General features: G+C 42.5%; 1 protein-coding gene across 2 annotated transcripts in view; it reads right to left on the reverse strand.

The window, feature by feature from the left end:
- The window catches only part of ehbp1 (EH domain binding protein 1), a 189,222-nt gene that overhangs the window by 51,196 nt on the left and 113,132 nt on the right, over window positions 1-24,894 (reverse strand). For both annotated transcript variants that reach the window (XM_084077333.1, XM_084077332.1), the window contains exons 16-18: window positions 13,794-13,935; window positions 6,204-6,361; window positions 1,139-1,277 (exon numbers count right to left, since the gene is read on the reverse strand). In XM_084077333.1, the coding sequence (XP_083933459.1) occupies window positions 1,139-1,277; window positions 6,204-6,361; window positions 13,794-13,935 (439 nt within the window). The remainder of the gene's footprint in view (window positions 1-1,138; window positions 1,278-6,203; window positions 6,362-13,793; window positions 13,936-24,894) is intronic.

The following is a 24,894-nucleotide window of genomic DNA, read 5'->3' on the forward strand; positions in this document are numbered from 1 at the left end:
TCCTTTCATAAGTCACAGACTGCATGCGAAAGGGGGAGTTCCAATTCAAAACACACGAAAACACAGATACACCCAGGAAACACTGCATAATTATATTTAGTATGTCCTCAACTTCATGAAGACGGGATTTGTGTTCAAAATCGGTGAAGTGCCCATTTAATGGGTGTCTTCGAGGATGCATCTTATTTGGACCTTCTACTTGATTGTGACCTTGACCTTTGACTTGACCTTTGACTTTCTGGCACCAAATGTTAATGTGTTAATTACATTTGGGCAGCCTACTGATCATTTCCACCAAGTTTGATTTATTTTGCTAACAGACAGACAGGACAATACCCTGCGATGCAAGCAGGATACAAATAGTTGTTTAATTTGGTTCACTGCTGCTATTAAAACCCATGCTTTGGATGGTTAGTTTTTCTATTGTTTCTTTCTCTCCACTTCCATGTGTTTCTGCAGTACAGACCTTCCTGACTGCACCCCAAGCATCCCCCCTCTCTGTTCCCCTTCAACTCGTCCAAAACGCTGCAGCCTGGCCTTGTATTCAACCATCCCAAGTTTTGTGGTGTCACATTTCTCCTCTGCCGCTGGCTTACTGTCCCTACCTGCATCCAATTGGTGCTGGCCTACAAAATCTCAAACATTAGAAAGCGAACCACACGGCTCCAGGCTCCACTCCTCCCCCTAGGACATAGGTCATCTCTGTACCCCTGCTACAGCCCTGTACACTACCAGGCGACTAGCGTGACTGCCACCCGTCAGAAGCTTCACATTCAGCACTTTGGCTTGGACTGATGTGAACTGCGAACTCTGCTCAATAGCGCTGCGTGACCTTAAGTCTTATCCAGTCCAGCACCTGAAAAGAGCTAAGTGGAAGTGCCACAAACTAGGAGCATTTCAACAAGGACGCCAAAGGGGCTGTACCATGCAATATCAACCACAGAACAGTCACCCCTCCAAGCTACAATGAACATACTATTCGGCTCACAGACTGTTGTAACCGATTGTGGTTATGTGGCGACTGGCAGGTACTTTGTCCTTGACCTAGGCTGAACCATGTCTGCAGAGAAGTGTTGGTTCATCCCGGGCTGTTGTGAAGACAGAAGTATATGTATGGGGGGTTTGTGTATATCCGTACCTGGCCGTGTCTCTACATACTGGCTGAAGGATTTGAGCTGGGTCTTTCTGACAGCAGAGTCCTTGTTGAAAACCACAGGGTTCCGCAACTTCTCTGTTGCCCTACGCAGCCGCTCAGCTCGCAACTCCTCTGCGTTGTTCTGTCAAAAGACAAACAGAAACACACAAAACAAATAAAAAGACATTAACCATATGAATTATAGCGTGCCTATTCCTGGGCAAACATTTGGCGAAAAGGTTTTGTCTACGCTTTTGGTGTAGAGGGAAAAAAGGAGCAAACCAAGTATAGACCAATGGGGGACTCCGGTCAGCTAAGTATATAGGGTTCTTGTTAGTGGACAAATACAAACATAGAATAACATTAAGAAAATTCATGAAAATGCATTATAAGACCCGTCTGCATACAGTAAAAAGCACAAACACACACACACACACACACACACACACACACACACACACACACACACACACACACACACACACACACACACGAGGAGTCAATCAGTTTTAGCATCAAATGATTGACTCTCTAAAACAATGTTGGCAATTATCCTGCTGCTCCACTCCACATCCTGTGTATTAGCCAGTCTGTCAGCTTCTAACAAACACTTAGATCTGTTCCCAGCCTCTTATTAAGCTGACTCTACAGGATTTCAGACTTCCTCTGTGATTATTGCCACCAAGCGTGCGCACGTACACGCATGCAGCCGAGACAAATTCAATAGAAGTTGATATGTTTGCTCCCATGTCTCTGCTTGCTTATTTGTGAAAAACCTACACGCACGATGCATGCACACACACACACACACCCTCCCCTGCCTCACTCAGGAGAGAGACAAAAAGAGGCAATTAACTTGACTTTCAACAAAACCCCTCGCCAGAAAATATATTCAGATTATGCAAAATGCCCCCAAAAAGCGCTATTGTTTTCAAAGTGAACATGTGTTTAAAAAGCTGCACGCTTGCTTCTCCCACTATCGAAGACGGCACGCAGCAAACTGCTTTATTACCAGCCTCCCCAATATGCCAAGCCAAGTGTAAAAGACACCGACACTGTTTAGATTGACGCATCGACTGCGCTAATAAGACTCTGCAACGTGTAATAAAGTCGACAATTAGGGCAAAACATGTTCCACTGCTTGAGACAGCAGAAAATAGGCAAGCAGGGTGGAGCAAGAGAGAGAAAGAGAGACCCTCTAATAGAGATGGGGGGACGCGCACGCACTGTACGCACAAACATACATACGAACAAAAACACACACAAAATAAACACGCATACATACTCACAGCCATCCCAGAAACCCAACAACATACAAGTGCACACACATGAATAGAAACACATTGAGGGCCCCATTTAGACAATCTATGCATCTGGAATGTGTCTAAGCGGTGGTCTATACGCAAAGCCCAAAGTCTGTGCGTAAGATAGCAGTGCACCATGTTTGATCCTGACCACACCACATTTTAAAACCAACACGGCCATGGGCGCTAAATAGGCTCAAGTCAAGACCATTTGGCATTTACTCAACGTGGAGTGCTGGCCGTTAAAATGGCAACTGCGTCGGTTGGAAAATAGCAATAACAGTTGTGCTGTGCCCAGCGCTGTGCCGGGCGGAATATAGGGCCCTGATACACGCTCAAACTGATACACTTATACACATTCTAAAACAATGCTGGCATTACCCTCCACTCCATGTGTCTGCCTATTACACAGTTAAATCCAGAGTGTAAGTTTAACTGAAGAGTCGGGTCCATTTTCACACTCCGAGTTACAATATTACAGTGCAGTTAGCGTCTATCAAACACTTAGATCTGTTGTCGCTCAATTATTAGGTTTGACTAAGTGCTGCATCAGTGTTGATTGGCTCAAACAGCAATACCTTGCAATATGAGAGAGGACTGTTGATTTAGCAAAACGGCAAATCCCCTGGAGAGAGCTGATTATAGACAGACTGAGACTGGCTGCACTGTAGAATTCTGAGTGTTGATCTAACTCTGAGAGTATACACATGGAACTAAATGGACATGTAAGGGTCCTTCTGGTTCCATCTGTACACTCTCAGAGTTACAAATGGATAAATGAACACTGAGGATTTTACTGTGAATTCCAAGTCAGAAGCACATACAGTATATGGCTGTTTATTTTTATTTTTTCAATCTATCTTAAACCGAGATACTTAATTTCAATAAGAATATGTTAACTGATGTTCCTATTTTATTTAGAATTATTTGACATAGTCATGTACATTTCTTGTTTTATTTAACTTATAACTGTTAAAACATTGTTTATCTTTGTATATAAACAGGTAAGTCCCAACTTAGTTGGATAATCTCTTCTTTACTGGAGACTATGAGGGTCAAAGGGGGCAGCATGTAGACAAACATTACAAGAGTACAAGATGTTACGTGCAGACACAGACATTCAAGTACACACGCACACACACACACACACACACACACACACACACACACACACAGCTTCTAATGTGGCAACACCTCCCCAGGCCTCCTAACATTTCCTCTGAAAACAAACCAAACAATCTGTGGCTTTATCACTCCCAGAGGAGTAGGAACACACGTGTGCATACACACACACCGGCACATAGACACTCATGAAGCTCGCCCAAAAACAGGCACAGGGCACATATGGAGACAGACACTCCTGCACACACAGATTCACACACACATAAAAATTCAGCATGGTGCTTAAATCCTCCCCGAGGACCGAGGGTGCTAACTGCATACAAACAAGAAAACACACACACACACACACACACACACACACACACACACACACACACAGAAAACACCTGCCCTCTTGGCTACCCCTCTGACCCCAGTTTCCACGGTCTGGGACAGGCAGATATTGGGGTAGCCCCCCACCACTCCCACCCCCATGTCTTTCTATTTCTTGTTTTCTTGCTCTCTCGCTCCATCTCTCTTTCTCTCTTATCGCTGCTATCATCGCTGCAGTAAGCTGCGGCTGTGGTGATTCAGTGGTTTGGTGTGTGTGTGTGTGTGTGTATGTATGTGTGTGTGTGTGTGTGTGTGTGTGTGTGTGTGTGTGTGTGTGTGTGTGTGTGTGTGTGTGTGTGTGTGTGTGTGTGTGTGTGTGTGTGTGTGTGTGTGTGTGTGTGTGTGTGTGTGTGTGTGTGTGTGTGTGTGACTAATGTTGCGGTCTGCTGAGCGTCGCAGGGCCTTATCGTGCACCACCGAGGCTGCGCATACACACAATCACTAATGAGAGAGAATGTGTGTGTGTGTGTGTGTGTGTCTCTCCCAGGGGCCGTTCCACCCGCCTCAAGGACTTTTGGGATGCCAACCCCTCTCGGGACAAGGAACAGTTTATCCTCCTTTTGTAAGGAGAGAAGAAGAAAATACACACACAAACACACACACACACAAATAAAACAAAAATAAATAATCCACGCATGCACTTAATCATGCACCTAGACAAACAGCAGAGATTCCAAATGTTGGCCAAACTGTTGTGTTCAGTAGTGTATGACAGTGTAAGCAGATGGCTGACTATGGCTTCAACTAACAATAAAATATTCTGCTAAAAGGAAGCCGTAAACTAGGTCTGAATATGAACGATATGAGCATCATCATTTGGCTACACCGCCATTATACATTTTTACGAGGCCGTTTGGAAACATCACCTCCTTTTGGAAATTTTCAGAGGTGGCGGTTAATTGTGCATGAAATTCTAACATTGTGCTGCAGTGTGGAACAAGACATTAACAGTCAGGGTGATGACATACTGTACATGTGTTCACCGGGATGTTTTTGTATCGTCTCTCTTGACAGCCATTGTACTAAACCACATGCGAAAATAGCAGATCTACAAGCTCACAACGTGTCGCACTGTGTAACTAGGGGGGCAACTTCTCACTAGAATAATCAGTGCTACAAGAAAACAGAATCTTTTAAAGTTCATTTCAGATCAAAGATTCACCATGACGGGTTGAAACTGACGAGTCCTGGCAGAGAATCAAAGTTCATTGAAAAGACAAAACGTTACACATCAAAGCAATGAGCACAAACAGACTCTGGCTACACTCCTGACGTAGTTAACATTTTAAAAACTCAATGTCTGCGATTCAACCTTCAACAAACTCCTGAGATGACATCCAACATCCTAGTTAAGGGTTCTTTCAGAAATCTTAGATCTGGACTGGCCTGGACACCTATGAGATTGAACGTGAAACCTAAAACACTAAACTGGGCCTTCTGAAAGACCTGTTCTTAATAAAGAATAAAACAAAATGTATATACATCTTCAGGACCTTAGTAGTGAAGTGAGGAAACAGACAGGTGTTTTAGCCACAGAGCACTAAGCCACTTTCTCTTCGAACACAAGAGGGTGTTTGTGTGAATCAATGATCAAAAACGCAACCACCATAAGCTAGTACTGCTGACACACACGCACACACACACGCACACACACACACACACACACACACGCACACACACACACACACACACACACACACACACACACACACACACACACACACACACACCTTATTGCACTCGACAGTCAAAAACCACACACACACCTTATTGCACTCAACAGTCAAAATCAATTAAACAGATGTTAGGACTGGAGGTCTCCACACACACACACACACACACACACACACACACACACACACACACACACACAGCGCAACCCTCTGAAAAGGTCATAGTCGATACATGAGCAGTCATTATATGTCTATGTAGAGCATTATGATGCCAGTGTGAATGTCAGGGTTTTGGGCAGATTCATGTACACATGAGAGGGACAGAGCTAGAAGTGGACACACGGACTCCTGTCATGACCAATGACAGACAGGTCAATAGAAGCAGATCGATTGGAATGACCCTTTGATGCTGGGGAGCAAATGGGAGAGCGAGAGAGAGAGAGTGTTCAACCTATGTGTGTGTGTGTGTGTGTGTGTGTGTGTGTGTGTGTGTGTGTGTGTGTGTGTGTGTGTGTGTGTGTGTGTGTGTGTGTGTGTGTGTGTGTGTGTGTGTGCGTGTGTGTGTGTGTGTGCGCGTGTGTGTGTGAGTGTGTTTACCTCCTGTCCGTCGGCAGGGCTGAGGGGGGAGACAGAGTAGGTGGGAGAGGAAGAAGAGGAGGTAGATGAGGGGGAAGAGAAGCCGCCTCCTCCTCCTCCTACCACCCTGATCTCTACTGGCCTCTTCAGCTTCAACTCCATGTGCTTACTGTTCACACCTAGAGAAGAGAAGAGAAGAGTTAAATAACAAATAAATGTTTCCACACCTAGGTACCTGGTACTAGGAGGTACCAGCAGGTAAATGTTTTCATCCCATTTGAGACAAGTTGAGAAAAAGGATAACTTCATTTGAATTCAGGTCTCATTTCATATTTCTGCCTGGCTGATCGTGTGTGTGTGTGTGTGTGTGTGTGTGTGTGTGTGTGTGTGAGTATGTACGCACGTGCGCGCACACACACACTCTCTCTCCCTCTCTCCATTTCTGGCTGAGTCACGGTGACTCTGGCCAGTACAACCCAGTGTACGGCTGTTCAAATTCTGTTCTCACCACTTGGCTGTCCTCTTTGCACCTGTCTATCTCTCTTTCTCTCCATCCCTCGCTCTTTCCTCCATTCCATCTCTCTCCATCATCCCTCCTCCTCTGCCTTTCTCTGCCTCCCTCTGCACCGTAAAATCCTGTTCATTTATCCTTTTGTAACATTAACACTGTGGATATTTACAGTGTAGATGTTGGACTGCCTGAATCAATGTGCTCATGTGTACACGCACAGTCATTCTGAGTGTAAAGGTCCTTACACACTGGGAGAGCGTGGCAAATAAACAATCCAAAAATGTGTTGCGAATATTTCACATCAAACTATTAATTTGATGATGCCTCATTCATAGCTTGATGCTTTTATTGAATTTTGTTTTGGAAAATATCGCTTTATCGCCACGTAATATTCATGTTCTGTACGGAGTACTCATGACGCAAACAGCAGTTTAATGTGAAGCAATCGCACAAAATAAACTCTCCTGGTGTGTAATGCCCTTTAACTCTCTCAGTGCCAATGAAATAAAAATATATGTTCATACTGTGCCAGCAATTTTTTTTTAAAGTAAAACAAAATAATAATAATAAGTTAAACAAGTGAATGGAGCAGCAAATCTTCGGATCACGATATCTTGGGTTCTGAAAATTATTTTCCCCCAAAAAAATGCACTGAGGGCATTCAAAAAAAACTCGGGATAACTCGTTTTTGGCACTGAGAGTTAATTGAACACTTTACACATTGAGTGCAGTGCACATGAACACATGCTAGTAAAAAGCGCAAAGAAGTGACGATATGTTTCAGGACAAAAACGTGGCAACAGAAGACAGAATATCAATGGGTCCAGCGTAATAAAATCACTACCACCCATTGCTTTCAAGACTAAACTCACATTTAAAAAACAAATCCTGGAAATAAAAGAACGGAGAGAAGAAACAAGCCTAACACAGAGAAAAAACAACAAAATAACACAGAGATACCGGTGCACTTCAAAGTAGGAGCGAACGTCAGTCTGTTTTCATGTGCGCCTCTCTTCCTTTCTCCACAGAACGCTTGGCTATCTCACATCAGCAGGAAAACAAGTAAATTAAAATTAAAAGCTAAATAATTAGTTTACCTCTGAAGAGTGAGTGCTGAATGGTTCCCTACAGATGGGGATTTATTATTTTGTCTAGGGAGAAGTTCTCATAGTTTGTTAATTACTAATTAGAAAGTTTTGGGAATTGAAGGAGAATTGTGTGTTGTGTGTGTGTGTGTGTGTGTGTGTGTGTGTGTGTGTGTGTGTGTGTGTGTGTGTGTGTGTGTGTGTGTGTGTGTGTGTGTGTGTGTGTGTGTGGTGCACCAATGAGAACGGAGTTGGCCATCAGTCCAGCCAACAGGATGCCAGGCTTAAGAGGGGAAAGAGTTTTTTTTAAACGGCAACAGGGTGAATGAGTGATGAGGTACAGTTAGGGACAGAGGAAGTGAGTGAAAAGGTAGAATGACTTAATGAGCGGGTGAGTCATAAGAGTGCAAATTCATGGTTTGAGTGAGTGAGCAGCAAGTGAGTGTGTAGATGGGTGAAAGTGGGTGAGCGAATGAATTAAATAATAATCAGTATGTAAATGAGTTAAGTCAAATAATAATAATGAAAAGAGTAAAAAGTACATAACAGGTGGGCGGGTTAGAAAGAAGACCTGAAGTAGTAAAGTACAGGTGTTGCTACAGTAAAAGCCCCATCCGGGATAAAGCTAATAACTATTTCCCATTGACACCAAGAGCTATACAGTAAAATCCTCAGTTACGGGTCCATCTGGTTACATTTGTACACACAGAGTTACAAATAAATGAAAACTGAGGGTTTTACTGTGTACTTTGTAGGGTTCACATCATGTAGAAAATGTTCCTGCTCATTGGCATGAACACGGTCACACATTTTCTGTTTTGTAAGGTGTAAGGTGTAAAAATGGCCTAAAAATAATAAGCTACGTGTCAAAGTGTATAATGAGAAATTCTACTCTACCACATGAAGAAGTTCTACTCAATTTATAGACATGGGATAAAAGCTTACATTTTGGAAATGTGTTATTTCATCTTTACTGAGCAGGGAACTTTATACCGGATGGTTTGACCTCCCTGTGAACCAAGCAAGCCAAGCATGCAGAACCACACAGCCCAGCCAGCACTGGCTACAGCCTTTACCCAGAGACGAAAGCTCAGAAGTGGGGTTAGTAAGCTCCAGGGACCCCTGTGTGCTGGAGGTGGTCGGGGTAGGGGTCTCGGCGTGCAGTGGGTTAGTATCTACAGCAGACGAAGAGGTGGTAGCATCATCCTCCTCATCATCATTATCATCATCCTCATCATCATCAAAGAGGTGGTCTTCCTCAGCCCTCCCCTCGTTTTCCTCCTCCTCCTCCTCCTCCTCCTCCCCCCTTTCACCATCAACACCACTTTCATCACCTGTAACACCATCCAACATGACTGGAGGAAAGAAAGGGAAAAGGGGAGGAAGAAAGGAAACAAGGAAGACAGAAAAGAACGAGAGGGAGTAAAATAAAGGATTGGAGGAAGGTATGAAGAAAGGAAACAAGGAAGACAGGAGAGGAGAAAGGAAGAGAGTGAATTAGGAAAGGTGGGAGGAAGGTGGAAACAAAGGAAATAAGAAAGATAGGAAGGTTGAAAGGAGAGAAGTAATTAAGTCAATAGGGAACGAGAGGGAGGAAAGTAAGAAGAAAGGAAGGGGTGAAGTTAAGGAAGAAAAGAAGGAAGTCAGGAAAGGATAGTAAATAAGGAAGGGTATGAAGGTAGGAGGAAAGGAACAGTGTAGGAAGGAAGGAAGGAAGGAAGGAAGGAAGGAAGGAAGGAAGGAAGGAAGGGAGGGAGGGAGGGAAGGAGGAAGGGAGGAAAACAGAAGGAAGGATATCACAAAGATAGGACGAAGGGGAGGGATAGAAGGAAGCGAGGGATAATGAAGAATAGGGAGGCAGGGAAGAAGGAAAGACAAAATGGGGTAAGTAAAGGGGTAAGAAGGAAGGATGAAAGAAAGAAAGGGTGAGAGGATTGAAGGATTGATGGGTTGAAGGGGTGAAAGAGAAAAAGAAAGGAAGCAATGTGCAGAGAACAACGTGTGTTGGTTAGTACAATATCTGTTAATAAGAGTTTATTAGTATACATTAGTAAAAGAGAACTAAAAGTGTAAAAGAGAGTGTAAAATCACCTGGTGAAGTCGTAGGTGAGCAGAACTGTAATATATTGTAAGACCTCTGGTTCTGCATTATTATTGTTGACCTTTATTTATTCAGGGAATACCACTGAGGACCAAATTGGAAATAAGTGTTTCGTTACACTTTATGTGTACATCCTGGGGTGAAGTTATATTGTATCAACTTGGAACTTGTATTTCTTTTACCAAAATCTAATCAAATCAAGCTCTCTTTTTTTTGCCCTGCATGAAACAAGTACAATTATAAAATGCAATACATATGACGAAAATCTATAAAAACATAAAAAAACACAAAAAAACTAAAATCCCAGATGTAGATAAATAAAGGGCTGCATAAAGCTGGTGCAGTTCCTAAGTAATGCAAGAAGCAGCCAAATAATAAATGCTCACTTTGCATATTAAAGGTCCTGTGAGAACCTACACCGAGATCTAATATGAATATATCAAAATAAATATGATCTATGATAGATTCTAAGTGAATGAATGTTATGTATGTAAGTTAAATATTAATATATTTGTAATCCCTGCGCTCACATGGGGAGTCGCTACAGGTACAGTAGGTGTCCCCAAGTCGCAAAGTCACGGTCACCAACACCTGGATACTTCATAAAGTTCATTTGGGGAAAAGGTTCTCTCAAATTCATGAGATCAAAGATTAAATAACACAATATAGCGTCTCGCCGCTCTATGTGTCTCAGTGTAGCCTAGCTATCATTGGAAATGAATTACCTCCAGCTGCTTTGACGCTTGTTGTTGCTGGTGGTGTGAGCCACCGATGGACAAGTCAAAACCTCAAGGCACACCTGTATTCATAGTGAAATTAGCCGATCTACAAGAGAACACTGCAACGCTTTGTGAGCTAGTTGTGATGTTGTCGACTCACAGCACACCGTTTGGGAAACAATTCCTCATAGCATTATTCCATTGTAGAATACAGCTCACAAAGACTTCCAAAAAAATAAAAAACTATCGGACTAACAATCTCTACAACCAAATTGATGTTATGAAAAAACAACAGGCTCCACTTCACTGACTAGAAAGGACTGCAAGAATGGGATATGCCTCTATTGATCTGTGTGTGTGTGTGTGTGTGTGTGTGTGTGTGTGTGTGTGTGTGTGTGTGTGTGTGTGTGTGTGTGTGTGTGTGTGTGTGTGAGAGATAGCCTCACTTGCTTTATTCCTTATTCAAAGATCTGCTGTAGCTTGCTTTTTTCCCCTATTTTCAGATAAAAGAGGCAGGGCAAACAAAAAGTGAGACGTGAAACATGAAAACACAATATTCCATTAAGCCTCCCAGAGGGCTGCGCACAAATAACGTCTCCAAATCATCAAAACAAGGAAAATAACTTACACACACCAATCTCAGAGACACATAACACATAAAAATAAACTATGAACAGCATTTGACATCCCAGCTTTCCTCACTGATGTACTACTTAAAGTGAGAGAAAGAGAGTGAGGGTGAAAGGAAGGTGATAGACACAAGGAGGTACAGTAGAGACAAGTTAGAGACAAAGAAAAAAGATAGAGAAAAGGTTGGAAAGGAAGAGATCGACAGAGGGAGGAAGAGACAGACAGATGCATAGGAGCAGAAGAGGGAAAGAGAGAGAGGGGAAGACTAAGACAAAGAAGAGTTTAAAAAGGTATATTTTTTAGGTATATTTAGTATTTTTATACTTAGTTACGCGTCAGTGTCGCATGCCAAAAATAGCAGATTTACAAGCTCACATTGAGCTTGTAAATGTGCTGTTTTTGGTGTACGACACTGTGTGAAACCAAGTATAAATGAGGGGAAAGGTAGCATGAGAATGAAAATGGGAGGGGCAGATAGGCATATTCTGTCTCCTCTCTCTCTTTTGTTAATTTGCTGGCCGCGAAGCGGAGCGTGCTCGCTAGAGAGAGAGCGAGAGAGAGAGCGAGAGAGAGAGAGAGAGAGACAGAGAGAGAGAGAGAGAGAGAGAGAGAGAGAGAGAGAGAGAGAGAGAGAGAGAGAGAGAGAGAGAGAGAGAGAGAGAGACGAGTGCTGGGGCTAGGATTAGCCGTTCTGCTCGGCAGGCCTTGTGTATCAGGCCCCACAGCATTTCTCTTCTCTCCTCCTACTCTCTCCATCCCTCCTTTTCTCCAAACTCCCATTTTTAATGAGATCCACAATTAGCTTGATTCAAAAGGGCTGAAGAAGCACATAAAACCAAACAGCCTTCTCACTCACTTCTCCCACCCTATTCTCACTTTCTCTGTATGTCACCGTTCTCCTTCTCCACTCTCCTCTCTCGCTCTCTACCTTTCTTTCCCGTCATCCTGCGACGAGCCAGGGAGGACCCTCCCTCTACCCTCCTCTCTCCATTCCTTCATTCTTCCTTTCCCGTTTACTTGTCTGGCTCGAGTCGCTGTCCTCTCGTTCCTTCACAGCCTCTATAGATTTATTTGCTCAGTTCACTTAAACACATGAACTACGCCTATTCTGGGTCAAACATTCGGTGAAAATAGCTGATCTACAGCTCAACATGTTGCATTGCGAATCATTGAGAGCTTGTGGATTGTCTAGTTTCACCTATGAGATCTGGTTTAGAAGAGAAAAAAGGACTCGGCTAGTAAAGAGACATTATTCCTTCCTCCAACCGTGTCTTCCTTACTTCTATCCTTCCCTGCATCATTCATTTTATCAATCCATCCTCCTTTCCTTCCGTCCTTCCTTCCATATTTCCTCCATTCCTTCCTTCCTTCCATCAGTCCTTCCTCCTTGCCAAAAATCGAACCACGTGAACGCTAGCGTCCCTATTCTGGGCATCATAACATCATAGAGGCGAACTTTCGGTGAAAATAGGCAAACACACAGGCAAATATTTTCTGTGAAGGCATTAGGTGTCGAGGGAAAAAAAGAGGGGGGCTAGTACAGACCCCTGGGGGACTCCGGTCAATGAAGTATATAGCTGGAGGAACCGAATAGAACATGGCGCCACTTCTTCATTGAACTCAATGGACTCGGCCACCCTGTTCTTTTCTGTCGCCCTATTACTTTGAATGGTGTTATCAAGCTCAATATAGGATTTAAGTGGTTAAGCAATTCTCTAAAAAGGTACGTTTCTTCCCCCGTCTTTCCCTGTGCATTTGTAATAACAAACACCATCTATAATATGTAATAACATACTATAAATAATAAATAAATAATACTTAAAAAGTGCAACATAGATAAAACCTAAAACAGAACAAACACATTAAAAGTCCTATCCACCATATATCTCTACTTCTGTTCCACCCGATAAACAAGCAAGGATGTGTAACATGTCAGAAGCCAGAACAAATCACCACAGAGCCCTAATAATGCCCATTACCATAATAACCGCAATTTACAGCAAAATGGAAATCCATGGGAGTTCTTCAAGGGGGAGGGAGGTGTTCACCAGCCTCTTGGTAACTGCTATTAGAAGCGGTTGTTCTTGTTCATTAACTAACAATTACAGGGGCATGAGACATATGAAGACGTGTGACCATTATCAACTAATGTTTGGCATAATATATTTCTTCTCCTGGATGCGTTTTGAAGGATTAAGCATGACCCCCTTACAGAGCATAATGGGAATGTGGTGGGTGCTTTTAGCATCAATGTAGGTAGAGAGGTTCATGTTTGTGTGTACACATATAGAACGAGTCAAATGTGTGAGGATGTGACATATTTATGTGTGTGTGTATCTTCCATGTAAAATATTTTATAATCAACCAACCACTGGCAGGAAACAGTGAACAACAAGTGAGTATATTTGAGAATGTAAGAGCGTGTGTGTGTGCCTGTGTTTGTGCTTGAGTGTGTGTTTGTGTGTGTGTGTGTTTGTGCTTGAGTGTGTTTTTGTGTGTGTGTGTGTGTGTGTGTGTGTGTGTGTGTGTGTGTGTGTGTGTGTGTGTGTGTGTGTGTGTACTAACCCCCAGCAGTGCTAGCCTTGCCCCTGCCAGCTGCAGTAGCGTCCAGAAGGCTCATGTCGGCCATCTTGACCCCGGAGCGAGCCTCTGCAATCAGCTGCCTGGCTCTCTCTCTCAGCTGCCTCTTTCGCTCTGCGTCCTGCTCCTACACAAAAACACACACACAGATTCATTAGTGTGTGACAGGGAGTATACTCAGGAGTATTCATGTTATGATCGCTGTCAGTGTTGAGCTTGAAGATCAGCCATTTTTGCTAATTTTGTGTGACACTGTAGGATGATGAAGTAGTAGGGCATTAATGTACGAAAAAACATAAAAAGTTAAAATATGGAGATAAGAGGTTTCTGCCAGACAGCAACGTTATATCAAATGATTCCAATCAATTCATACTGCGTCATACGATGGTGTAGCTCGCCGAAAACAGTAGATCATCAAGCTCACAACGTGTTATACCACAAAGCATAAATCAGGCTTTAGGAGAACAATAATTTGGACAAATAAGCAATAGTGTGCCTGAACTTACAGTATATGTTTGTGCGCACACACACACCTACAGTATACAGATACTGTATTGAACAGCTGTCATCAGAGTAATGAGAGAAATGCCATTTACAGATCCAGCCAATCTGATGGAGCTGATAACACAGGCCACCACTTAGACACACACACACACACACACACACACACACACACACACACACACACACACACACACACACACACACACACACACACACACACACACACACACACACACACACACACACACACACACACCTTTAAATTGTCAAAAGGAAGACCAAATCACTTGCCATGACATTCCTACTATCCCCATGTTGCAATTCGTGGGCAAATACTGGCCTGGCGGGCCTGTGTGGTCTATGGTCCATGTAGTGGCTACAAACCAGAAAGGAAGGACTGTAGTTGTCACATTCACAGATTTGAACTCAGTGACTTCACTGGGGTCAATTTTTCAGCACAACTTTGCCAGTGGGTCAGAGAAAGACTGCTCAGAATTAACTATCTAATAGATATACTGTATCTATCTATAAATGCGTGTCTCTCCCTCACACCCCCGGGAGCGATGTGCCGAGTGGGAAGTCGGTGGATCAGTGGTTGTCTAGAAACATCTATGTGTCCACAGATCCCCATATCTGTCTGTCTGTGTGTCCTTTTTATTCCCGTACATGAAGATCCCTGATGTAATCAATATGAAGTCATGGATCTGACATAGACTGGCCTCCAAGTACTGGAGGCCAGTCAAGACAATGGGAGCTGCACTAAGTACTCCGACAATGGGTACACTGACACAACGGGTATTGCATAACCGGAGAGAAATGCGTTCACAACGTACATGCATTGTTCCCTACTAGAGATTAAATGTTAAAAATCATGACTGTCTCTCTTCATCTCAATTTTTTTTTTTTTAAATAGGTTTTTACTTTCAAATTACTGACGCATGTCCCACACAACATACCCTGAAATGTTCCACTTTTTACCCCAAACAAGTGATGGAAAACAAACCTTTACACACAAATGCTTCACGCTATACCTAAACACACACATGAACACTTGAAACACAGACAGGCGCGCACACACACACACACACACACACACACACACACACACACACACACACACACTTCCACTTCCACCCACAGGAGAGTGAAGTCATATTTTGTCACTGTGTTTGTGTGTTAATCGGTGTGCTCCATATTGAGCCAGGGGTTTTCAGGCCAGGCCCTGTTGAATGCAACCATTTAACCATTAACAAAACAACCAGTGCCAGCTAATGAGCTACATCTCTCCATTTCCATCTCAATTGTTTGTTTGTTGCCATTGTTAACCGAGGACAATGGGGTGGAATTGTAATGATGGAGCCTCCTAATGCGTGTGTGTGGTATGTGTGTGGGTTAATACCCAGGGGGGATGCTCACAGGGGCAGAAAAACACACCTCAGAGTGAGTGAAAGAAAGGCGAGCGAGTGAGAGACAGATTAAGAGAGAGAGACAAGGAAGACGACCTGTTTCCAAAGTATCAGGTACTGAGAACAACAACGCTTACTTTTCCATATCAGCAAATGTGGAGGGTGGAAAAAAATGTACCCATCTACAGTAGGTTACACCCTCAGAGTTATATCAACACCCTGGATTTTGTTTTGTACGGACACAGGAACCCATTTGATTAGACCAACACATTCTCACTCTCAGGTTGTACTATAGTGACGAGTTAGGGCAAAAGCACCAGCCAGTCGCATCACCCGTTTAATGCGACTGCACCCAACTGTCGCATTTATTTTCAACGTTCCGGGTATTCCTGCCAACTGGAATGCAGAAGTGCTGTTCTTGCAACTCGTAATAGTTTGACGTCGATTAAAAACATTTAAAACGGCCTGGACCACTGGCGCAGCGGTCCAGGCACCTAGGCTCAATGTAGCCTGACAGCGGGTTGCGGGTTCGAGTCCCGATCCCGACGGCCTTTGCTGCATGTCACTCCCCATCTCTCTCCCCATTTCCTGTCAGCCTACTGTCCTATCCATAAAAGCCCAAAAATACATTTTAAAAATATAAAAACATTTACAAGTGTAAAAGAGTAACAAGTGTGCCATCAGAAGCGGACCTGAGCCCTGTGAGGCACCACTGAGTGAGGCCCTGGTGCCGTCCAAGTGGCCGTGCCGAGCAATGCGGCATCGGGTGCCGAATTGTCAAGTCCTGCCCGACTCATTACCTGTTTGACACAACAGGTGTAAGAATGGGTTGATGAGACATCCTAAACAAACCATGAGAGATTACTTTCCTGAAGTGGAGGCTCTCCTTCTTTCCATCTTACCCTCTCACCATTCCATGCCTCCTTCCCTGCTCCCCCCCTTCCTTTTCTATGCACTCCCTCGGCTGTATGAATGTAATGTAATGTGAGGACATAAATAAGAGTGCGATTGTGTGTGTGCACGCTAGGGGCGCAACGGTTAGCCCGCGGTTCGTTTCAAACCTCGGTTTTTGGGTCACGGTTTCAGTTCGATACAGTAAGAAAAAAGAAAAGAAATTCAAAATATTTCCAAAATGTTCTTTATTTAACTTATTAGCAATAAAAATTAAAATCTATTACACATTCTAGTATTTCCTGCCTGCTTTTCTAGGAGAATAATTACCTTATATTGCTGACTTTACTTTCATTATTATGCTCAAGGCAAATGACCTTATGGCATGTCTCAAGCGTGTGCGGGGAAGAGGGGGGGGTACTGTCGCAAAGAAAAGCATCACTTCAAAGTTTAGTTTACGGCAATTAAACACCGGCTTTTAATCTCTGCATAAGGATTTAAGGATGTTATGCTTATGACGCGAAGAGTTCCTATCTACAGTCATGGAGTACTTTGTTGGAACTGGCCTGATAGAAATAACTTTTAATGATCTTCTGCTATGACGAGCGGAGAGAACAACACCATCATCACGTAGGTAATTATTATACCCATTTATTAATCCGATGTGTCTCCTGCCGAATATAGACAATCTACAGGCTCGCAATGTGTCGTGAAGCTAGTGGAACAGCTGTTTTTGGCAAGCAACACCATCTCGGGTCGCGAGGATCCCCGCGAGTGAATCCAGCTTGCTCATATTATCTTCACGACATGGACATATTAAATGCATAACGCTAAATTTAATTGCAAAACCGAAAATCTGCGCTTCATAAAGGCGTATGTATTGAACCATGCAGGGGGAACGGTTCGGTTTTAGATCGAAAACCGCTGCACCCCTAGTGTGCGAGCGTGCATGTATAGAGCGACTGTCTGTGTGACAGTTACTCGGTGTAAGTGTATGTACATGTGCAACAACATGTATGATTTTTCTTTAAGCATGAGGATGTATGAGCAGATGTGAAAGTATGTGTTTGTGTGGCAGAGAGAGAAAATACATATACATATATAATAATACATATATAGCTAACACTCCAAAACATCCTAGGTGCATTATTGTGGTCGGCCGTTTGGGGTGGAACAGGAAATGTGAAATTGCCTCCGTCTGTCCAGAGGCTAGGATTAGTGCTATAGTAAAATGCATCTGGCTAGCACTAGCTCAGTCAGCTATGGAAACCCTGATTAGAAAATACACTGTAGGAAAATGTGTTTGGAGGCGGAGGAGGGGAGTGCAAAAGATAGTGAGAAAGGGAATTGTGAAGATTCTTATTGTTGCGCAAAGAAAGACAGAATACAAATGTGAGACATCATCTTAGTTCTATTTCCATAACTATGTTATCAGTGAATCACAGAAAGGAACGGAAGTCATCGCTTTGAGGGCAGCTGTTGGTTTTGTTTGCAACATATCTATATGAAACCTCACAAAAAACATGGTTATCTCACAATACAAAAAACAAACTGGATTATGTCATAAAATGAATACCAAGGACCTCAATGGAAACAAGACCGCAAGGACTTTTTTGGACGGACCTTTTAGACAAAGTATTAGAAATGTAATTGTGATGCTTTAAAAATGTTTGCCTAATAAAAAATTCAATCAATCAATCAATCACCACAAGTACAAGCACCATGGTTCAGCAAAATGATTTCACTGGTTTGTTCGTTCTTTTACAAAGTCTGCACTTCGTAGGTCTTTGGTGGTTGGGAAGTAACACTCGAACTTCATAGACAGCAAAGCTACAGTATGATCACGCACCAGCTGGGAGAAGGAAGGCACAGTCTCTCCCCCAAATCTCTGCTAATATGTGGAACATGTCAAACATGCCCCTGTTCACTCGCTATCCCCACTGTTCCAGTTTGGCGTCGAATTCAGCCACTTAATCTGCCAATTTCGAGTTTTGAGACCCATTCCTCGTCATCATTGAAAAGTGGTGCCAGCAGTGACTTTTTTCTCGAAGAACTCTGCAACGGTTCAAGTAACTCAAGTTATGTAAATCAAACACTGGCCAGCGATCTCCCCCTGGATAGTAATCTGACTATAGTGTGTATGTAAGAGAAGGTGCTTTTATCCTTGTATTCAATCAAAAAGGTTGAGAATCTCATTCGCATTAAACTACCCGAACTACTCGAATCACATTAAACTACCCAGGTTTTACTATGTAGGTGGTGACACAGAAGCGTGACAGCTAAATGTGTGTGAGCAACACAGCTCCACGAGAGGGAACACACGCGGGTCAACTGAACACAAGCAAGCCACCCCAAACCACAAGGTTGGGTGATCAAAGCCTGAATGAAAAGTCATAGAAGGAGAGTGAGCAGGCTCTGGTCGTTGGAGGGAGACATTCTCCACAACAGAGGCTGAACAGGAGGTTAGACTTCTTATTGTTAAATGGCGATGGCGAGAACAACTGTGTACTGTGTCTTCCCTTTGACTGGCCCTGGACCTCAAGGGGTCGAGGGGCTAAACAGTGGAGTGCGAGGCTGACACTGAGGGCTCCTCTGCGGGGCTGGCGTCAGGGCATGGGACCCTTCTATGCTCTGGAGATTTTTCGGAGGTGCAGAGGAGTGGGGTGGGGGTTTGATGCTCTTTTCTGGGTGAAGAGGAAGAGGATGTGCAGGCTGGGAGGGGGGCATGCACTGCTGGTCATGCATGGAGGGCTGGTACAGAGGGATGCCACACACATGCATGCATGCACGCACATAGATGCAGACAGATGCACACGCGTAGAGACACACATACACACAGCTGCAGACAAAAACAGACTGACACACAAATAAATAAAGAAATAGCCCCACACACACACACACACACACACACACATACACACACACACACACACGTCTATGTTAAAGGCTTCTGCCAGTTAGTCTGGTAGCTGCAGACATTTGTCCTGACAGGCAAATTCACAGTTAGAGCTCTATTCTGTACACACACACACCTTTTTAACACATTGATTGCCTAGATCGCATATATGCGTTTTTCAAATCCATCACTTGATTGCCGCAATTCTGAAAATCGCATATATGCGTTCTTTGGAATTTTCATTGTTTAATCTGTGATTGCGGTGTTCTGTGAATTTTTCATCATCAGTTTCGTTTTGTGTTTACATCACACTCACCGAGTTCCGGATTCATGACGCATATTCCGTTTCCGGTTCTCGGAAGGCCTTTTTTAGGCATTTTAGGCGAGAATAGGGAAAAACACGTTTTTTTCACACGGTATAAAAAAATAACGGAGGGTTCTAGTTCTATTTTCTTTAGTCTGGATGACGAACAGCCATCCAGGTCGTGTATCACATCGAACTGAAGCCGATCGCCGATCTGCGAAAATGTCACATCCGGTTATGACGTATGGACTGTTTGAGCCTGTTTGGGGGGGGTCGAGCGAGTGAGAGAGTGGTCAAGGTGTCGATTTGCTGCTCTCTGCTGGTAGATCTGTCGTATGTGTTTAAAACCACAGCCAGATAAGCTATTTGAATGAAAAATTACAAAATAACAAACAAAAAAAAACACGCAAATCGCTGGCACAGGGGTGAGTACATTATGAATAAACTCTGGCAGTCAATGTGTTAAAGAAAGTTAATTTTAATTTAATTTTAAAAAAATATTGTAAAGCCATTGTGCAAATGTAATAACTAATCTCTGATACAGATGAAGCAGGACATCAACATGTAACGTAAGACAAAGGAACATACCGGTGTACGTGTGTGTGTCTTAGCTAATTTATTCCAAACCATGTTTACTTTACTGCTGAGCATTTTCCAAGGCATTAAAGTTTAAACCACTTTCAACACGGCATACATTTTGGGCATGCCATAAATAGGTGAAATTATTCAAATAGCAGATCTAAAAGCTCACAATGCTTCACGACACAAAACATGAGCTTGTAAATCAGCAATTTTAGCTATTTGTCGTATAGGGCTTTGATGTGTTTTTTTTAAAGAGGTAATGCAAACCAGTGAACTTAATATTGCTTTTATCTAAAAATTATAATAATTAAAAAAACTAAAAACAAATATGTTACGCTTTGAGAACGGTCGGCAGTAACAGTTACATTTGCGTTATCATTTTTTATTTATATTTATAAGCTACGGATAACTAATTCAGTCTTTGTGAGACAGTAGGAAAGCTGGACACAGGGAGACTACACTCCAGTCCAAATAGAGTCATTCATCCACTCAATTAACCAATCAATCAGTGAATTAACCAACTGATCAGCTAGTTAATCAATCAATCAGTGTAACTAGTAATTGAAAACGGCCATCACTGTTGAGAGAAAGAACTGGTAAAGAAGACAGATATATTAATGTGCACACACACACACACACACACACACACACACACACACACACACACACACACACACACACACACACACACGCCATAGGTACAACGTGAAGATGGACAGACAGACAGACAGACAGAAAATTAAGAGGAAATAGAGGAAGAGGGACAGAAAATGACAGCGAAAGCAAGAGAAGACAGCGATGGAGAGAGAGAGAGAGGGGGGCAAGAAAGTGTGTTCATGAGAAAGAGAGCAAATGTGTGTGAGAGAGAAAAAGCAGCACTGTGTGTGTGTGTGTGTGTGTGTGTGTGTGTGTGTGTGTGTGTGTGTGTGTGTGTGTGTGTGTGTGTGTGTGTGTGTGAGAGTGATAGAGAGAAGAGAGAGAGGAGGGCCAGCTTATCGGCGGGCTGCAGACGGAGTGCGCGGATCAATGAGCGAGCGAGGCCCACACTGATCAATGCATTTGATAAGGAATTAAAGAAGAGCCACTGTACACGGCTATCAAAGGAACAGGACATGGCCTAATTAGGATTCCACGGGTGCGTGCACATGATAGGGGTCTGTGAGTGTGTGTGAGTGTGTGGAAGCGTCTGGATGTTTGTCTGCATGTGTGTGTGTGTGTGTGTGTGTGTGTGTGTGTGTGTGTGTGTGTGTGTGTGTGTGTGTGTGTGTGTGTGTGTGTGTGTGCATTTTTATGAGTATTTTTATTGTGCAGGTGTGGATGTGTGTGCTGTGCAAATAAAATGGTGTGCATGTATGTGATGTACAGTATGTGCCTGTGTGTATAGCACATACTGTATATATATGTGTATACCTATATATACCTATAAATATATATATATATATATATATATATACACACACACACACACACAGTTTTTCTGTAAATATACTTGTATTACTCCTCGTATTGATTTCTTGTATAGTATTGTATGTCTTATTATGTCTTGATGAATTGAATACATAGGACCACAATGGAAAACCCATGGCTTTTTGTGTTATCCTTTTAGCATTATTTTATAACTGTACTTTTTGCAAACTGTTAATAAAGTATTCAATAAATTAAAAAAAATCACTGTATGTATACATACACACATCATACTAAGTGTGTGCATGTACATGAGGAGAGGGGCTGGATAGGACAGGTGGAGGTGGTGGTGTGGTAAGGCATGCTACACAGGTCACCATTCCAGCATCGAACCATGGAGGCTGCGGCCACGTGGCTTGACGCACCACCCGGTCAGCCACCAACACAGTGCCTGTGTTTATTTATGACAGAGAGGTGAGCTAACGCTGCTGACAATATTATAATTTAACATATCATATTATTGTACTCAAACTAAACGTTTTCTTTCCATTAAACATATTAAAATGTATGTACATTGTTAAAAACAGTCTGTGTGTGAAGGGTGTCAGTGTATTTGTGAGATACATTTGACATTTTCTTGAGCAAATACATTTAGTTTCAGTGTGTTTGTGTATGTCTGTGTGTGTTTGTGTCCGTTTGAAGTTCTAAGAAAATGTTTCTACGTAGAGTTATACTCATACTCACTTTTACGGAGCAAATGGGTAAGAGTGTGTGTACACACAACAAAGGGCACTTGTAGAGCAGAGCTGCCCCTGGCAGACACGTACAGTAGGACAGGTAGAACAGGTAGAGTGCAGTGCACGCACACAACTACACACAGTAACATACATGCATACACACAAAAGCACACACACCCTCTTGGCGTCTCTAGAGCTTGTCACTTTGACAGGCCAGTGAGATGGGAAGAGTTTGCCCTTTAAGCAGACAAGATAATTACTGAGAGAGAGAGAGAGAGAGAGAGAGAGAGAGAGAGAGAGAGAGAGAGAGAGAGAGAGAGAGAAAGAGACTAAAAGAGAAAGAGAGGGAAGCAGTGAAAGAGAGAGAGAAAAAAATGGAAGTAGCAGAATATGAGCAGAACAAGGGAATGGGGAAAATATGGGGAACATATTGCTAACAGAATCATGATATCCATTTATTTATAGAAAGTCAGAAACTCTTCTAACTTAAGAAGTCTCTTCATTTATACCAAGTACATTCATTAGTGTATAAAGTCAACATGTGTAGCTCTGATGATGTCCTTACTTTTGGCTTTACCCCCTCGGCTTTTTTTGCCCCCATGTTGTTTTCATGCAAATATTTGTATTCTGTACTGTAGCTTTGAGATTTGTTTCAAATGTAAAGTGCATTATAAATAAAATGAATTATTATTATTAGCTGCTGCTGCTGCTGTTAATACTACAACGCACTGTTTATGCTTTGCCTCAGAACGCATCTGTGTCATCTTAGATTTTTAGCTATAACCATTATTTCATACTTTGGCTATTCAAAAATAGCTGATATACAAGCTCATCTACGAGGTTGTAGATCTGCTATTTTTAGAAAAATCATTTAACTCAAATCTTTACTTCTGGGGGTCCCTGGAACAAAATATTCTACCAATGTTCGCTTTAAAAAATATGTGTCTATTGGTTTGCCATTTGTCTGTTGTAATAATGTTTCAACACCTGTGTTAATGTACCATGTGTAAATGGAAACCACCAAGCGTACACCATTGGCCGGTCACAATTATCACATAATCGCAATAATTTGAGATAATTGCAATATCTTTTTTGTTTTTAGTTTTTTTTTGTTTTTACATAATTATTTTTTGGGTGGTAATAGCAGATCTACAAGCTCACAACGTGTGAGCTTGTAGATCGGCTATTTCCACTTCTTTGTAACACATTTTGAGTATAAAATATTAAATATGGCATATTTTGGTCATAATACAGTACTGTACATTAAAAGCGAGGTTTATTATTGTTCAGTTCAGATAACATTTTCAGGCCTGTTCATAACTTTATAGACAGTCATCATTGAAGTGTTGCTCAAGCACAGGGAACTAGTTAATTATAGGTTTTTCTTCCATTTATGAAACGAAGCAGGAATTGTGGGGAGAGAAGGGGATTGAAATGGTGAAACAAATACATATGATTGTTTGATGCTTCACCGTGTTATTGGAGCGGTGAAGCCAGCTCAACTTTGATTTGCAGTGTTTCATGCAACCTAACGGCACCTAAATGTCGGCCATCACTTTGTAGCTTTCATGTCACTGGCTACGACTGAAAAAGACTTGTAGCCTGCTGCTTTGTCGCCATAAGTGTAAACGCAGCATCATGCTGTTAAAGGGAAACAGTCATATTTTTCCACATTAGAATACTTCTATACAATTGCTGTATGGCTAAAGTTCAGCTTCCTGTCTATTATTACCGCTAACCTCTGTGGCCGTGACATTGTCTTTGTTCCCTTTGTTAACTGCAAAATAACGGCCTTCACTTCTGAAAATGTAAATCAGTATGAATTAATGGCGGCAATACGCAGAAGGTGACATTCATTACACGTTAGAGGTTCATTTGATCGGCTCAGCAGCTGATTTGAACTGGAAACATACGTGAAGGTGTCATGTGTAACGGGAACTGGAAACAGGTATACACCATATGGGTGTGACAAGGTGATGCTTGCCTGACAAATGCATCATGGGAATTGTACGGAAAAAGTGTAACAGACAGAAAGAGGAGCTTCTCCATCAATATGGAATGTATTATAAATATAGCTTTAACTACATTAACCAACAATAGTGAGCTGGAATTGCACATTGACAGTGCTAGTGTTTCCCTTCAACATAAAAGCAACTTTTAACATCAAAATAATAAAGTGGAAGATGGCTGACGTGAGCCTCACAGGGTTTCACACAGACTGGAACAGCTAGGATGGAAGCGCCAAGCTAAAGAGTGAGCTGCTTCTCCTGAGACCTTGCTAGGCCCCGGCCCACAGGTTGAGAATCACTGTAGTAAGTGTCTTGAACAGCAGAAGTTGCTTGGTGAACAGGAGACGTGTGAT

This window comes from Gymnoscopelus microlampas (assembly GCF_963454915.1).
Source record: "Gymnoscopelus microlampas genome assembly, chromosome: 13".
Lineage (NCBI taxonomy): Eukaryota > Metazoa > Chordata > Actinopteri > Myctophiformes > Myctophidae > Gymnoscopelus > Gymnoscopelus microlampas.